At 36.6% G+C, this 19,005-nt stretch overlaps 1 protein-coding gene across 2 annotated transcripts in view; it reads right to left on the reverse strand.

Moving 5' to 3' along the window:
• The window catches only part of SLC4A10 (solute carrier family 4 member 10), a 327,476-nt gene that overhangs the window by 98,258 nt on the left and 210,213 nt on the right, over positions 1–19,005 (reverse strand). For both annotated transcript variants that reach the window (XM_061135667.1, XM_061135668.1), the window contains 4 exons: positions 18,729–18,886; positions 14,543–14,630; positions 11,261–11,407; positions 3,040–3,140 (listed from right to left, as the gene is read on the reverse strand). In XM_061135667.1, coding sequence (XP_060991650.1) covers positions 3,040–3,140; positions 11,261–11,407; positions 14,543–14,630; positions 18,729–18,886 — 494 coding nt within the window. The remainder of the gene's footprint in view (positions 1–3,039; positions 3,141–11,260; positions 11,408–14,542; positions 14,631–18,728; positions 18,887–19,005) is intronic.

The raw sequence follows: 19,005 nt of genomic DNA on the forward strand, positions 1-19,005 counted from the left end.
AAAAACCCTGCTGCTGCTGCTAAGTCACTTCAGTCGTGTCCGACTCTGTGCGACCCCATAGACGGCAGCCCACCAGGCTCTCCCATCCCTGGGATTCTCCAGGCAAGAACACTGGAGTGGGTTGCCACTTCCTTCTCCAATGCATGAAAGTGAAAAGTGAAAGTGAAGTCGCTCAGTCGTGTCCGACTCTTAGCGACCCCATGGACTGCAGCCTACCAGGCTCCTCCGTCCATGGGATTTTCCAGGCAAGAGTACTGGAGTGGGGTGCCGTTGCCTTCTCCGTCAAAAACCCTAGGTTCTCTCAAACTAGGTTCTCAGCTGTTCAACGATCAAAATTCAAACAGTGAGATTTAAGGATTACTCTAATCTCTGTCCCATTTCACAAAAACCTAGTCCTAAAATCAGGCCTCTTATCCTCAGTCATTGGCAATGTTGAAATTGTTTACATTCCACTTAGTGTAGCAGAAAGTGAAGAAGGGAAGGTAAACTGATTTTTATATAGCCCATAGTGAACATCAACCTAGAGAGAAAAGGTGGTATATAACCATGGCTCCAGCTATCCACTCTCTTTGTCAAAAAAATCGCTTGCCAAATAATATTTCATACAGGCACTTAAATGGCCTTATGGACAACAATAATACTTAGTAGAGAGAGGTAAGTTCCATTATTGTTTACATTTTTAGAAAACTAACACAGGGGCCTTATATTAAGCAACCTAGATAAATGTACTTTTGAGCCACTGTTGCTAAACATATTCAAACATCTATAATTAACAAGACAATAATGATCTTACTTGGGGTAAATGCGTGTATTCTAAAAATATCAAAAACCACATTAAAAACATGTAAAGGATGATGTTTTGGTAGGAGGAGGGGAGTGGGAGAAGCATTAAATTGCAAAATGTCTAAAATCTGAGGATGAAATTTTTTAATCTATTAGGAATGAGAGCATTAAATAGGTATTCTCATTCTTTGAACATTTACTAACAACATGCAGATGTAACATTTGACTACTAAAAGCTCTTTGTGCTCTTTGGAATAGCGATGTCATATTAAAATGAATAAGGCTATGATTAAGTTCCCACATGGAGGTTAAAAAAAACTACTATGTTCAACATACTGCAAGTATGCTAAATACACCTGGGTTATAGAAAAATATTAAAGGTTTGTTCTTTATTTTCTAAATAGGAATATAATGTGGCAATCTAAGAATCACTTCAAAAATGATTGCTCTCTTGAGAAGTAAATTCCTATCTGCTTTGAAAAATGTACCTCTTCAGAATAATTGAAAATTCTATTATTTTTAATTTTTAATTGCCCTGATATAGACACAATAGTAACATATTAATAACTATCTTATTATTATGTGAGTGATCGAATCATTAGGTTTTCCACATCCACCAGAGGGATGTGGAGTAGGAGAGGTTGAAAAGGATGAAATTTCAATTGAAAAAAAAGGACATTTAAAATTCGGAGAAGTTTGCAAAGAACCTATGAAAATTCACACACATACACAATGATCATCTTAGTTTAGGTTCTCCTACTTGTGTTTAATAAAAAACATGCATAATTTTTATTTGGAGGATCATTTCTGAACGATGTGTTAACTTCTAAAAGTCATAATTCAGAACAGATTTAATCTACTAATCTATTTATTCATGTACTTATTTTTTACATCCCACCTAAGCCCCAAAAGAATGTGAGGTGGTTATGAACGATCACTTCGAAGTCAATATTTATAGGTTTGATAGCACTTCCTATTAGACTACTGTTTTCTAATTAATTACTTATTAGGCCATACATGAGTCTAAACAGCTATTATATTACAGTGTAATAAACATGCTTTTAGCAGCAAAAATCTAAATCCGGAAGTGGGAGGTCATTGCAGAGAACAGTACAAGAGCAGCCCAGGTGTGCACCAGCAACTCCAGGAGAGCAGATGAGTAATGGATACTTCAAGTCCTGTCAGCAACAGAATCTGTGGAAGAACTCTGGAGAAGCGAAGATACCGGATATTGGTGACCTGGGAGGATTTAGGAAGCAGTAAGGAAAAGTGAACTTTGAAAAAAAAAAAATCTAAGCTATGTGGCACGTTACACCTGAGAGAGAGGAAAAAAATATAAATAACACCAAAAATAAAAAGACAGCATTTGAAAATATGGAAGTAAACAGAAGGAGTAACAATGATTCCAGTAAAAGGGAAAGGGAAAAAATTGTCTGAATCATCTCAAATTAGGTACCAGACTGAGGAAGACATTTCCTTAGAGACAAAACACAGATAAAGGGAAAGAACAGAGGAGAATTAAAATGCACAGTTGTCAGAAACTGGAAAGTCAGCTTAGAGGACACAGTGAGAGCAGTAGAGGAGATGGCCCTGAGGGCAGGGGAGCACCAAGCCTGCAAAGTCTTTGCAATTGCCTTCAATTATAACGGAGGCTGTGTGCACATATTCCCTGAAGAGAGACCCACCCAAAGGTTTCTGATTTTCTGCTCACACATTTCTTGGAGAGAGACAAGCTGTCAAAAAAAAACATAAAGAATCATTTTAAGAAATAAATTGGAGCTTTCATCTCTTCAAAGATGTGTGATTAGAAAAATAAGTCATATAGCTCTTTCAGATTACTATCATAAAAATAAAAAATATTATTATATACATCCTACTTGTATGTAATGAGACCGGGTCTATAAGACTGAGTTCTTGGTATTTATTTTCATTTCCATCTTGAACTTGAAATTTTCAACAGGCTCTTTTGGAAGGGGCAACTGACAGTTTTCTCATTCATTCTAAGAATCTGTGAATGTGTTTTATGCATAGCAATGTGAAAGACTACGTATATAAAATGGAATGGTGTATCTACTGTTCTGGTTTAATAATAATGACAATCATTAATGATGAGATATCAAATTTATTAGCATATTTACCCCCAAAGAATAGGTATTCAAAGTATAAAAACAAATTAGTCCTCAAAACAGTAATTCCCAACACAAAAGTGATATACCATTTGGTCTTTGAAGTCCCATACAAAGGCTTTTCACTAACCTTCCGGTTCGCTGGAGTTCAGGCCCACTATGTCCTCCGTGGGGCTCAGCTTCCCCATGAGCTGCTGTTCCATTTGGTACAGCAGGAGTCTTCCTCTTCTCCTGTGGGAAGTTTTTTTGTTTTTTAATTTCAGGTGCTAGTTGTAAACAATAAAAACAATTTTTTCCCTCGAGGCAATATGCAGAGCAGTTAAGAATCCAGGCTCTGTATTTATTGGCTATACAACCTCTAGAAAGTTGTTTAACCACCTAAAGCCTTAGTTCTCGCCTCCTTTTACTGGTGATAACTCTGATGGTAAAGCGTCTGCCTGCAATGTGGGAGACATGGATTCGATCCCTGGTTAGGGAAGATCTCCTGGAGAAGGAAATGGCAACCCACTCCAGTACTCTTGCCTGGAAAATCCCATGGACGGAGGAGCCTGGTAGGCTACAGTCTAAGGAGGGGGCAAAGAGTCAGACATGATTGAGAGACTTCACTTTCACTTTCCATTGAGAGAATGAAATGAGGTTGAGGGATACTTATTCTTTCTTTCAACGAATATTTATTGAGTACCTAGTGTGTGCCATTTATTTTTATGGGATGCTATAGATGCAAAAGTGAGCAAGAAAAAGCATTCTGTTAGTGGAGACAAAATAAACCTATAATGTCAGGTAGAGATAGAGATGATATAGCCGATTCTCCAGGCAAGAAAACTGGAGTGGGTAGCCAATCCCTTCTCCAGGGGATCTTCACTACCCAGAGAGGGTAAAGAACTTGCCTGCAATGCAGGAGACCTGGGTTCAATCCTTGGGTCCAGAAGATCCCCTGAAGAAGGGAATAGCTACCCACTCCAGTATTCTTGCCTGGAGAATTCCTTGGACAGAGGAGCCTGGCGGGCTACAACCCATGGGGTTGCAAAGAATCAGACATGACTGAGCGACTAACACTCTTACTACTATTCTGAGATAGAGATCCGAAAAAAACTAAAACAAGAAGGGGTGAGAGGAGACTGGGATTACGATAGGCTGAGGTAAGGAGGTGTTAATAGTGGTATAGGCCTGGTCTAGTTCAACTGTTCCATGAACATTAACTGCTATCATTAGCTTTTTTTAAACTATGTTTCCCTCTCTGATTCTGGCTTGTATCTTCCTACCCAAGCTTCTTTCCAATATAAAGCAATCAGAAAGACTACTGCAAAAGGAAGCTTCTAATTGAGCCAATGACAAAATACTGAGGTTGTGTAAGTTCTGTTTCTCTACAGGTCTATTCCACCCACTTTTGTCAGTGACAGAGAGTTTAAAAAATCAGAAAAGCATTCCTACTGGTGATCTTAGAGCACATCGATGTGCTCAAAAGTGCTTAAAAGGAAAAAAAATTAATGGTGAAATTAAAGTTTTTACTTAACTGCCATTCCAAAATAGTGTAAACATATAAACATGTTCTTCATGCTTAGTGTAAACTAAACAAGTGGGAATTATCACATGATCTTATTACAATGGGACAGTTAGATAAAATGGTACAGATTTAAAACATGACAAAAATATTTTGAAATGCAAAAAAATGTAGGAAAGTTCATTGACTGAATTTTATAATTTCCCAGGTATATAAATAGATACAATGAACTTAAGTTCAAAGATAAAAGACAGTATGTCTGTCAACAGATGAAGGAGCTGCCTTTACAGGTAAATAACTATTGTATGTTAGTAAAGGGCTTTAACAGTGGCCCTTAATATCCTCAATACCCAATAATCACCTGGGAAAACATTTCTTAGCAAGTCTAAGAAGGCAAGTGGTATTATTTGTTCTTCTGGGGAATTATCCCTTACTGCACACATCAATTCATTGTTTTACAATGGAAAAAGCTATTTGTCTTATACACTGATAAGGCAAATGATAAACCCTGAAAGATATTCATCATTCTGAAGTACCTATTTCCTCAAGGAGTGCCTTCTTACAGTAGGGAGAAAGGGTTTAGAAAAAATAATTGGGTACTGGTGAATATTCTGAGGGAAATACAGGAAATTTTTTTTGTTGTTCAGACTTGACTGACAAGGACCCACTGTACAGCACGGGGAACTATACTCAACATCTTATAGCAACCTAGAATGGAAAATAATTTTTAAAATAATATATATACACATATATATGTATATTTATGTGTATATGTATAAAACTGAATCACTGTTATACACCTGACACAAATACATTGTAAATCAACTATATTTCAATAAAAATTAAAAGTAAATAAATAAATAAAATTTGTTTCTGAGCTTTTTCTGATATCTTCAATTTGAATTACTGGAAGGAAACACTGAACAGATCTGCTTCTTCCTTTTGGGGATTGAGAGAGGTTTCATAGATTTAAAAAGATCCCCAAGATGTCCATATTTATGTAGCATTATGTACATGCCAGATTCTAGAGACAGTTATGATGTTAAACTTATTTTTCATGCACAGAATTTATAATAATAAAGAAAAAATAAATAAAAATGATGGAAAAGCAAAAATTTAGAGCATACTAAAGGGATCTGTGAGGTGTGGGGAGGAAGAAATGGCAATGATAAAGAGAGTGGTCAGGCAGGCTCAGAGAGAGTGTCATTTGAGAAAAACTTGAGGGAGTCAAGAGAATTAGCCATAAAACAACTGGGGGAACATCCAGGCAAAGAACAGCCAGTGAGTGGATAGTCTTAAGGCAGGAGTGTGCTGCAGAGATTGAAGAATAAGGAGGAAGGAGGCCAAGGAGAGGAGTGAGCAAGAAAGAAAGAGATGGGAGATGACTTAGAGGTGGGAGATGACTTAGAGGTGGGAGATGACTTAGAGGCAAAAGGAAGCCAGACTGTGTGGGTTTAGTAGATCATTTTAAGTATTTGGCTTTTATTCTCAGTGAAATGAGGAGCTTTTGCAGGATTTTAAGGAAAGGAGAGCATGATCTAACACTCTGGCTGCTATGTCAAGAACATATTCTAGGAACCAAGAGTAGAAACAAGGAGACTGGTTAGGGGGCTATTTCAGTAATCCAGGAGAAAAATGATGGTAGCTTGGAGCAAAAGAACTGATGACATAGGGGATAAAGAGGGAATTGGTGGGGTAATCTCTTTGAGTAGGTATGAAGAGATGGGATCTACTGCACAGGTAGAAAACTGACTTTGGATAATTCATTAATAGTAATATAGGAACATGCAAAGAATGTAGGTACAGATGCTGGCAGGTAGATAAATGTGGTTTGGGGAATCTAAGCAGGTAAATGGCATAAGAGAAAAGCAAGGAAGTTAAGGGTATACATAAGGGAGTGATTATAATGACTGACATAAAGTTCTAATGAGTATTTTCAGGGGTATCCCTTGAGGTGACTGGTTATTATTCTAACTGAAAGTAAGAAATATTTTTAAAAAATACTATGATTTACACATTTCTGGAAGAATAAAAACCATGGCGATTATCCCAGAGAGGAAAATATTTGAATGAATATGAATTCAGTACTTAATTTATTTTGATTCATTTTGCTCCACTTCATAAAAGCAAACATAGTTTCATAGTATCTATTATTCAATTCCAACATACATTTTAAAGATACTAATGTTGTAAAGAAACACAGAGCATATCTAATTCAAACTCATTATATAAAATTGTGTTGTCTAACATGATAGCCACTAACTACAAGTGGCTATTTAAATTTAAATTAATTAAAATCAAAAATTCAGTTCCTCACTTGCATAAGCACATTTCTAGTGCTCAATAGTGTCTTGACTTAATAGATAGCATAGATATAGAACATTTCTATCATTGCAGAAAGTTCTATTGGACACAGTGATATATAACATCAGTAGAGAGGTTACAGCATCTGTTTAAGGTAATAAAAAGAGATAGTATCAGAACCCAGGTGCCATGATTGTTAGTTCAATGTTCTCTCTCCTGTTGTTGTCATTGTTTAGTCTCTAAGTCATGTCTGGCTCTTTTGCGAGTCCATGGACTATAGCATGCCAGTTTCCTCTGTCCATGGGATTTCTTAGACAAGAATACTAGAGTAAGTTACCATTTCCTTCTCCAGGAAACCTTCCTGACCCCAGGGATTGAACCCGAATCTCTTGTACTGGTGGCTTCCCTCATAGCTCAGTTGGTAGAGAATCTGCCTGCAATGCAGGAGACCTGGGTTCAATCCCTGTGTTGGGAAGATTCCCTGGAGAAGGGAAAGGCTACCCACTCCAGTATTCTGTCCTGGAGAATTCCATGGACTATGCAGTCCATGGGGTCTCAAAGAGTCAGACACGACTGAGTGACTTTCACTTCACTTCAATTCACTCTTGCATTGGCATACTGAGCCTACTGCTTCTCAATACCCAGACTCCAACATCCAACAATTAATGCTGGTCTTAAAGTCTCACAAAGTTAATTTTAGCTCCCATGTCTCCACTTGTCTCAGAAACATCATTTCTCAAAGGCAAGGTGTTTCCAAAAATGCTTGACTTTAGTTTTAATGTTTGAAAAACAAATTAGTGTTAACAAGTGACTTTAAAACTCTCACATTCGGCATAATTAATATTTTTACTGAATTTTCCAAATAATATTAATTAAAGAGATTCTTTCTTACTACTTTAAGAAGCATTATACTGTCTTTATTAATACTGTTAGTGTTAGAATATACACAAGTACAAAATAAGACAATCTAAACCCTTAAAATTACTCTTTAAGCAACTTACTAACTTTAGTAGTACATCAACTGAAATTATGCGATTGAGACTATAGAATCCCAGACTATAGAATCTCCTCTGAGAAAAGAAGAGCAAATAACCTTCAATAATTATAAAATAACTGCAGGATAGAAATGTAGAAATGAGCCATCAGTAGAGTTTCCTTCAATTAATAGCGGGTTTGAGATGACTTTTTAAAAGACTCATAGTTGAGTCTTTTACTCAGTCAATTTACCCATCTCTGGCTAACCAGAAAAACATCTATGCCTACAGCTGGGTCAATTAGGCCATCTGTTACTTCAGCTAAGGCAGCAGAGTCAATTACAAACGCAGCTGGACCCCACAGGGACCAGAGCCAAAGGCAAGAGTGAGTGGAGGACAACAGGGGAGCTGTAGGAGGCAGGTTCACTAGGAATAGAGACAGCAATATCAGTGGGCTTAAAAACATGTGGCCACCTTTCAGATATATGTATTCCCTAAGGTCGAACACTGTATAGGCTCTAAATGCTTGATGTCAGGCACTACTCTTGTTACCACCTATGTTACGATGTGTCTGAGTCGGCTCTCTGGTCTTAGACACTTATGAGCACTTCACATATGCATCTGAAACCAAATTCCTTAGCTTATCCTTCAAATTCCTCTTTGCCTACAGATGTTTAATTTCTCATGTAAGGATACTGCCTCTTACCAAGTTAATAAAACTACCACCCATAAAGTAAAAAAAAAAAAAACAAACCATGTGGCCACTACCCTCAACAAAGTCATGCCTGCAATAAGAAAATGACCTCAAACAGTATCAATGGTCTTTATTTCTTTTTTTGTTGTTTGTTTTGTTTTGTTTTTCATTTATTTTTATTCATTGGAGGCTCATTACTTTACAATATTGTAGTGATTTTTGCCATACATTGACATGAATCAGCCATGGATTTACATGTGCTCCCCATCCCGATCCCCCCTCCTGCCTCCCTTTCCATCCCATCCCTCTGGGTCTTCCCAGTGCACCAGCCCTGAGCACCTGTCTCATGCATCCAACCTGGGCTGGTGATCTGTTTCACCCTTGATAGTATACTTGTTTCAATGCTGTTCTCTCTGAACATCCCACCCTTGCCTTCTCTCACTGAGTCTAAAAGTCTGTTCTGTACATTTGTGTCTCTTTTTCTGTTTTGCATATAGGGTTACCATTACCATCGCTCAGTGCAATCCCTATCAAGCTACCAATGGTATTTTTCACAGAACTAGAACAAATAATTTCACAATTTGTATGGAAACACAAAAAACCTCGAATAGCCAAAGCAATCTTGAGAAAGAAGAATGGAATTGGAGGAATCAACCTGCCTGACTTCAGGCTCTACTACAAAGCCACAGTCATCAAGACAGTATGGTACTGGCACAAAGACAGAAATATAGATCAATGGGACAACATAGAAAGCCCAGAGATAAATCCACGTACCTACAGACACCTTATCTTTGACAAAGGAGCCAAGAATATACAATGGAAAAAAGACAACCTCTTTAACAAGTGGTGCTGGGAAAACTGGTCAACCGCTTGTAAAAGAATGAAACTAGAACATTTTCTAACACCATACACAAAAATAAAGTCAAAATGGATTAAAGATCTAAACATAAGACCAGAAAGTATAAAACTCCTAGAGGAGAACATAGGCAACACACTCTCCAACATAAATCACAGCAGGATCCTCTATGACCCACCTCCCAGAATATTGGAAATAAAAGCAAAGTAAACAAATGGGGCCTAATGAAACTTAAAAGCTTTTGCACAACAAAGGAAACTATAAGCAAGGTGAAAAGACAGCCCTCAGAATGGGAGAAAATAATAGCAAATGAAGAAACAGACAAAGGATTAATCCCAAAAATATACAAGCAACTCCTGCAGCTCAATTCCAGAAAAATAAATGACCCAATCAAAAAATGGGCCAAAGATCTCAACGGACATTTCTCCAAAGAAGACATACAGATGGCTAACAAACACATGAAAAGATGCTCAACATCACTCATTATCAGAGAAATGGTCTTTATTTCTATCTGCATTGTATGCAAGTAAAATGCACATCAGATTTTTACATGGAGAACTTTTACAATTTTCATACCACATGCCCACACAAAGGTAATACAAACATAAGAATTATGAAGAAAATTCTTGAAATCATAAATGTGATTAATGACAGTAATAGGGAGTTTTCCATACAAAATGACAACCATGCTTTTGAATTTTCCTAACACTTACCAACTTCAAAGCTATGTATCTGAGTATGGTGAGTCTGTAATGTGCTTTTTTTAAGCATATTTTCCATCCTCATTAAAATTTAAGTTTTCCTCCAGTATAGTATGCTTTAAGGTGGGCCTAAAATCTCTTCAAGCACGTGGTACTGATATTTAGTAAATTATCATCAATACACCAAATTTGTGTTTAATACAACGAAGGAAGATTTTGTGTCAGGGAATTTCATGTCCCTGCCTTCTTAGAGGTTAAGTAGGTTCTGGTACCCTGGTTGCTCAGGCAGTAAATCTGCAGGCAATGCAGGAGACTTAGTAGGTTCAATCCTTGGGTGGGGAAGATCCCCTGGAAAAGGAAATGGCAACCCACTCCAGTATTCTTGTCTGGCAAATCCCATGGACAGAGGAGCCTGGAGGGCTACAGTCCATGGGCTTGCAAAGAGACGGACGCAACTGAGCGACTAACACACACCAAATCAAATATGGTGGGAAATTTAACTCAATTCTGACACCACCTACCTGGAAATAGCATTATTATAGCTCAGCCCTGGAAGTCTACCCCTCACACCCCATTTCAGATGCCCGTCACAAGCTCGGGTTATTGCTGGTGCTCTGAATCCAGTGGAGATATATCTGAGGCTCCTGTGAACCCCTTCTCAGGTTGGACTAATTTGCTAGAATGGCTCATAGACCTAGAGAAACATTTTACTTACTTGATCACCAGTTTTATTACTAAAGGATATAACCCAGGAACAGCCAGATTGAAGAGATGCATAGGACAAGGCATGGGGAAAGGGAGAGAAACTTCCATACCCTCTCTAGGCACACCACTCTGCAATCTCCACCTGTTCACCAGCCCAAAAACTCTCTGAACCCTGCCCCTTTGGGGATTTATGGAGGCTTCATTACACAGGCATGATTGATTAAAGCACTGGCCACTGGTGACTGAATTCAAACTCCAGCCCCTCTGCCCTCTCCCTTCCCTGGAGGCAGGAGGGTGGAACTGAAAGTTCCAAACTCTTAATCTCTGGTAAAGCTCCACCTGGCAATCAGCCCCCATTCTTAACAGAGTTTCTAAAGTAACCTCATTAACATAACAAAGACATCTTTGTTGCTTTCATCACTTAGAAAATTCCAAGCATTTTAAGAGCTCTGAGCCAGAAATAGGAACAGAGACCAGATAAATATTTCTTATTATAATCACATCACAGAAGTTACAATTTAAATCATTTGAATCTTCGGTTATACTCTCTTAGTACATATATTTAAAAGGCAAAAAAAATGATGATAGTCCTAAGAGTATTTTCCTATACACATACCTGGGAAGGAACATTTTTGGGAGGCTCTATTCGAATGCTTGGATCCCACTCTCCAGGAGGGAGAACAGTAACCTGATCCAGAAATTCATCAATTCCCGATACCAAGTCATTACGATCTTTTGCTTTGTAAGCAACATCATGAAATACCTATAGAAAGAAAATAACTATTTATAGATTTAAAAAAAGGGTCTAAAATCTTAATGCATTTTGTGCTTTCATTTCCCAGTTAGCACACATGTGATTTTAACAATTTGAATAGGAACCTCTAACTAAAGAAGTTTTAGTGTAAAATATTATAACCTCTTTTATTCTATGATTGCACAGATGTTTATCTTTTCTTAGAATGCTAGATGAATGTTGAAATTTCTGGTGTAAAGAGAAAAAGAAGGAAAAGGAGAATAGAAGGAAGCTCATTAAGCTAGAATTAATGATTCAGGTTTGACAAACATTGTTTATATATGTAAATCAAACTTTCTGAAAGAAGCCTTTGCTTTAAAATAAGAGATAAAAGTTTATAACAATATTTATACCATGGCATAAAATAATGCTATTGAACAAATGATGGACTAATCAAAAAACAGTACTAAGGCAAGTAATTATCTATATAAAAGTAAAGCAGGATCTTTATCCATATCCCACTTAAAAAGCAATTCTAGGTATTAAAAGCTTAAATATGAGCATTAAACTATTAAATTAATTGGACATATGTAGAAGGATATATTTATGACCTCAGAGTAAACAGTAGTACAAATCTCAAAGATTTAGTGTAGTGTCAAAACAAGCACATAACTAACTTTTGCTGTTCTTCAAGGGGAAAAAAACTATGTGTTCAGTAATGTCAAATGCCAATAAGAGATAAGTGACGTGAGTACTGAACAAAAGAGTATATTTTGCAAATGATGACCTTACAGAAAGCAATTTCAGTAGAGTGGTAGTGACAAAAATCAGACTGAAATACATTGAGACAAATGAAATTATGATATTCAGGACCAAGTAGAGATTATTCTTTCAAAACTCTTAAGATTCAGGTTCAATCAACACTTCAGTGGGACATGCTATGTTAAGGAGTAAGAAATTTTAAGGATGGGAAAATCCTGGCCTTTTATTTCATATGTATTTTCTAAGTAGCTACTATGTGTTAGGCCTGTTTGCTAAATGAACCAAAGGAGTCAGTGTTGACTTAGCTAAGTGACAGAGAGAGAAAACTGTTGACACGGAAATCCAGAACAAGAAAAATAAAAGTAAAGGTTCTTTTGTTTTTGCTTTTGTTCTTCTAAAACTATGTTATTTATGTTAATATACAATTACTTTATTATTATTTTAAAATCAATTCACAAATATATTTTTTAAAATTCTCATTTTTAAGTTCTCATAAATATCAGCATACTATCAATATAAACAAAAGCTCTTTGGAGTGCTTAATAATTTTTAAGACTATAAAGGGATTAATAAATTGGTAATAGTGCCAATAAACAAAATCATATGATTTATCTCTAGTCATGCTCAACAGCAAGGGAGAAAAGAGGCTAGCTTAATTCAAGATAAGGTGTTGCTAGGATGACTAGAACATTCAGTCATTAATTCATTAAAAAAAAAAATCTATTGAACCCTGACTGAAGGTCAGACACCATGTTAAATAAGAAACAAAAGGAAAAGATAAAAAAAAAAGTACAAGTTAAACTCTACCTACAAGAAGTCCCCAGTACAGAGAGGAAAAGAACTGCTTAGTCAACAAATAATTATTTGAGCACCTGACAAAAATCAAGGAACAAAAATGAATATTAATGGTAACTGCTCACATGGAATTTATAGCTTAATAATGAAATTCAATTCATCATTTTCTTAAATTGTATGAATCAACATATTGAATTTTATTCTTGAATATAATTGTTCAATGTATTTCAAAGCAGTTAGATGGCAGAACAATTTCTCCACCTGAGCTTTGAACAATAAAAACCTTTTATTCTCTTTTTAAAGTATTTAAATTTTCTTTTAATATTCAATGAATGTACTATCATAATTAACATATCCTATTATAATTAACAGCTCTCATCTTTTGCAATAACTTTCTGGCTGAGTTTCCTCTTCTCTATTTCACTCCTCATAGAGAGTCACAAATTGCTCCAAGTTCATCTCTAAACTTTCAAGTCTAAAGGATTCATGTTTGAACTTTCATGCAAGGGCTGATTTGTTGTTGTTTAGTTGCTATGTTGTGTCCTATAGATGTATATATAGGAAACTAATAGTCTCTCTAAGTTGGTTCTTTCTAAAACAGATGAAAAAATTGGTTTTGTTCTAACTTTTTATTTCCTATGTGTAAATATCAATAACTAACTCATATAAAACCAATAAACATAATTTGAACAGATATAATAGAAGAATTTATATTGAACTTCAAACATAAGTTCAAATTTTCAGATTTCATAAACCTAAGAAAAGTTATATACAATACTAATTAGTTCTTTTCATAGATTTTCAAGTACTTCAATAATTATTAAATTATTTAGATGAGATTTCAGAAATGTATAATCTTATTTGGTATTTACTACTGAATTTTGAGTTTATGTCACTTCCTTGATTTTTGCATCTGCTCTTCTTTGACAATAAAAATAGATTTTTGCAAGGCATTGTAGAATCCAAGAAACCAGTTATATGATGTGATATTTTATGTTTATTTTTATGATCTTATATTTTTGAGACATATTTCTTTGAGAAGCTGACGAAAGCTTTTCCAGTCCAAAAAACTACATACAGTGTTTTTACACAGAAAAAATTGTGTGTTGAGTCAGAGATCACAGGCCTCCTTAAAATCTATCTTCAGCTCCTCTAATGGTTAAAACGCTCCAACATCTACATTTAGGCAATTACAAAGAGAGCTGATAGATGTCTTCTGGCTTTTGGTGCCATGTATACTATCCAGATAAACTACCTCTTTTATTTCTTGAGACCTTAAAACTATTTTGCCCCAAACAAGACCTGCAATGATATTAACAATGGTGCTTACTTTGGCAACACAAATGCTGTTAAGGGAATATTAATAAATATACTCTAAATTCACTAAATAACAGATTTTCTTAAAGTATAGGGTTTTAAAATGTTCATGTGTATGAATTTATTACCCCTTTGAACAAATTTTTCCAAGGGAAATTTTATAGTGGAAACATTTAAAGGGGAATTCAATACAGAGAAATCTGATTCACAGTAAACTGTCATGAATACAGAACTCCAAAAGTTAGGTGTACCTAGTAGGGGGAAATGTTCCCAATGAACTTGAATAAATACCTCATCTGTCATTAAGGTTGCAATTGATCTGCCAATCTCATGGTACTGTTGACCCTTTCCCAGGGGTCCCAGAAGAATGAACAAAAATCTGTAATGAAGAAGAGAAAAACATATGTTTCAAGGTAAAAATAAAAAATAATTTTAGTAGTGCAACATCACTCATCTCAAAGGAATTACTGAAGATAGGGTTTTGATGTAAAGTATTTCCATATTTTTCCACAGGTTATTATTACATATTTTGAAATATTTTATGTTTCAAAATGACTCATGCTTAAGATCCTCGAGCAATTGGAATCTGGGGTATTTTGCTGTTTCTTTCATTTAGTTACCTATAATGCCTATGCAGTTAGTGTGAATTTTAAGGATTCTATAATTCTTATAGGAGAAAGTTAGAAAGATAGAATCTGATTAAATCTTGAATTGTAAGACAGAGAACTCACTATCACATATGTAAGCTGTAGAATTAGGTAGAAGAGGGGAATGGCAATACAGTAGTATAAGCAAAGAAAGAATATATGGTCAAAAAAACAGTGGGTATGTGCAAAATTTACATTAAATAGAAAAAATGATTGCCAGGAATAAAAAATTAGATAGAATAAAAAAAATCCATTAATTCCAATGCTGGAGGAATAATAATAGCAGCTGCACTGTGATATTCCATCTATATAAGGTTGAAAATCTAGCAAATTCATCATCACAACTGGAAATTTTGAAGAAATCAACATGTGTTTTAACTTTGGAGGACCAATTACTGTCCTGTCTCTGAAAAGGTCAATTCTACAAGCAAATTATGAGAATTTTAAGATGCCCTGTATTCCATAATATAACTACAGCATTCACTTGTTAAATGGTTTTTGCTTCTAAGTATGAAGACTAATGACTTTATAAGGTATATTGAAATAGATATCACAATTATACTTTTCATTCAGTTATAAACTTTAGAGATTGTACACGTTTTTACAGGATGCATATATTACAGTCTTAGAGGATCTGACACTAATTTTTTGTGTCAGTTGTAACTGAATCCAATTCTACTACACAGAAATGTCCACTATACATTTAAAACAGGAATAATTTAGTGTGGTGGCAGATGCTTTACTAACTATAGTACTTTTAAGAAATTTCCTAACCTATGTACATCTTACTATTTTCACGTTTCTATTCCATGGACTATTTATAAATACTAAAATTATTTTCTGGTATTTTTACTATGCGTTACTGTTATATACACAGTGTGCCCTTTTGTCCTCCTAAGAAAGGATAATTAGGAACCTTGAATGGCTTTCTTTATTCTATTTGTCTAACTAATCTTCTTCCATTTTTCACCTTTCCTAACTAAACAGTCTAGCCTTTTAAATCTCTCCTTATACTGTGCCTCTATCGTGCCCCTAATTTTTCCTCCACTGTTCTCTAGACACATTTTGCTATGTCAGTATGAAATGAGGTCACTTAAACCTTGACAGTTTTCAAAGTGAGGGTATATAACCCCATTATGGCTTTTCTCTACTCTTGGGATTTTTTTTTTCTTTCCTTTGAAATACAAGAGCTATCATTGTCATAAATAACCATCATTTACTCAGAGTTCATCGGACACCTTCTTAGCTGGTGGAATAAGAATGCACTGCTTGGAGCACTGCTTGGAAGACACAAAGGAATTTTAATCTACTAAAATAATATCGCTATGGTTAGTAAATTTCACATGTTAAATCTGAATCCCAAATTCCCAGAAATTCTGAATAGATTACAGGATGTATACGGAAAAGTGCAGCCTTAATCATATGTCAGACATCACCTTAATGTGTTCAGTTCATCCTTCTCCTTTTTAATAAAACTTGGTAAGCATCAGAAGTCTTGGTAGCCCTCCAGATGAACAGACACACTTCTCTCTATAACTTGAATTATTAGCTAGTTTCCTGCCTCAAATCTGTTCATCCACAGGTTCAGATAGAGGTTCTCAAACACTGAATCCCTTTCTAGTCAGCTGAGCTCTAATGAAATGAGGCCTCTCCTAATTAAGCTATTCTATATTTTTGCAATATCATATCCACAATCAAAACACAGAGTGACATAATTGGCTATATTTTGAGTTAAGGCTGAAAGGTTCATAGAAGAAACATTCTACCAACCCAGTTACCACAGCACCTGAAATTATCATCAGTTTAACTTGACTAAGACCTTCAATGTTTGGAAGAGGAGACAACAGCATCTGAGACAATTATATGTTGTGTCGCGCTTAGTTGCTCAGTCCTGTCTGACTCTTTGTGACCCCATGGACTGCAGCCCACCAGGCCACTCTGTCCTTGGGGATTCTCCAGGCAAGAATACTGGAGTGCATCGTCATGCGGTTCTCCAGGGGATCTTCCCAACCCAGGGATCGAATCCAGGTCTCTTACATTGCAGGTGGATTCTATACTAACCGAGCCAGCAGGGAAGCCCAAGAGACAATTATGGCATCACACAAAGGGCATCCATCATGAAGGAAACGGGGCCACACAAAGATAAGTTTTGCTGCGGCAACAGGATCAGAGTGAAAGCCTGTCTGCACACAGGAATCACATTTGATGGAGGGAGAAGGGAAGAAAACAAGGTGCCCTAGAGGAATTGCTAGGACTGTAATGTGGCCAGTATTCATTTTTCTTCACGAATTTGCCTAGGGACAGTCTTATCTCTATAACATGGAGATAAATAATAAATAACAAAATTCAGTTTGTATTATGACAAAGTTGTTAGTTTTTATGTGCACCTAAATGAAAAACAAGTTCAGGTGATCAAATTAAATTTGTCCTTTTGATTCAGATTCAACCACAGTAACTACCAATGATTCTTAAGACTCTATGTATGGGAACTATACTATGACTAAGATTAAAACATATAGTATGTAAGATACAGCAGATAGTATCCTAATGATGGCACTTAAGCATAAACCAAGCCTTGAACTTTGATCTTTTCAAATATGGTCACACTCATATACAAGATCCATGCATGCGTGCCTGCTAAGTCGCTTCAGTCGTGTTCAACTCTTTATGACCCTATGGACTGTAGCCTGCCAGGCTCCTCTGTCCATGGGACTCTCTGGGCAAGAATACTGGAGTGGGTAGTCATTCCCTTCTCTAGAGAATCTTCCTGATTCAGGAGTGGAACCCGTCTCTCTTTGTCTCCTACCCACTCCAGTATTCTTGCCTGGAGAATTCCATGGACAGAGGAGCCTAGGGGGCTCCAGCCCATGGGGTCGCAAAGAATTCCACAGGACAGAGCGACAAACACTTTCATTTTCTTTAACACTAGCATCACCTGGGGGGTCGCTCAGTCATGTCCGACTCTTTGTGACCCCATGGACTGTAGCCTACCAGGTTCCTCCATTCATGGCATTGTCCAGGCAAGAATACTGGAGTGGGTTGCCATTTCCTTCTCCAGGAGATCTTCCCAACCCAGGGATTGCACCCAGGTCTCCCACATTGTAGTCAGACGCTTTACTGTCTGAGCCACCGGGGAAGTCCCATAGTCTAATGCAATCTTTGAGAAAAGCCTAATACTTTATCACTTTTCACCAAAAGTGTAAAATGGAGTTCCAGTATTCTGGCCCAGAGAATGATTATACACCTTTCGAGGGATTCCCTGATAGCTCAGTTGATGAAAAGAGTCCTCCTGCAGTGCAGGAGACATCAGTTCAATTCCTGGGTCGGGAAGATCCCCTGGAGAAGGAATAGGTTACCCACTCCAGTATTCTAAGGCTTCCCTTGCGGCTCAGCTGGTAAAGAACCCGCCTGCAATGCGGGAAACCTGGGTTTGATCCACCCCTGCATTGGGAAGATCCCCTGGAGAAGGGAAAGGCTACCCAAACCAGTATTCTGGGCTGGATAATTCCATGGACGGTATGGTCCATGGGGTCGCAAAGAGTTGCACATGAGTGAGAGACTTTCACTTCACTTCATGATGATATAGACCAGGGTATTCAGAGATAAGGAGCACGCCTAAAAGAAAACATAGAAATTTGAGAAGAAAGAAAGAACAGAACAATTTTTAAAGTACTTTTTGCCCTCCTCCACAAAGAAGAAACAACAGTTTTGTGGATTATACTTTAGTTTCAAGAAAAAAACTCTCAGAGGAAATTATATTTACACCTTCCCCCTCCCCCCCACAAAAAAATGGCTTAAGAAAGTGCAAAATATTCTCTTATACTTTTTACCTGGTTGGGATTGGGACCTCAGCTAATCCTTGAAGCAGTACAGCTGGGGACAACCTGACAAATGCAACTACAGTTCGATCCAAAAACTCCAATTCCCCAACTAAGATGTTTGAAGCTTCAGCACCTGGAGGAATCTTCTTCATAAAATGCAGATCAACCTGACAGCATCACAAAATAAAATAAATCAAAATTGGAAAAATTTGTTAAATCATTCCTAGCAGAGTACTTCACACATGGTAACCCATCATTAAATATAGTTTAAATAAATATAGCTTAT

Source organism: Dama dama, chromosome 33 (genome assembly GCF_033118175.1).
Source record: "Dama dama isolate Ldn47 chromosome 33, ASM3311817v1, whole genome shotgun sequence".
Classification (NCBI taxonomy): Eukaryota; Metazoa; Chordata; class Mammalia; order Artiodactyla; family Cervidae; genus Dama; species Dama dama.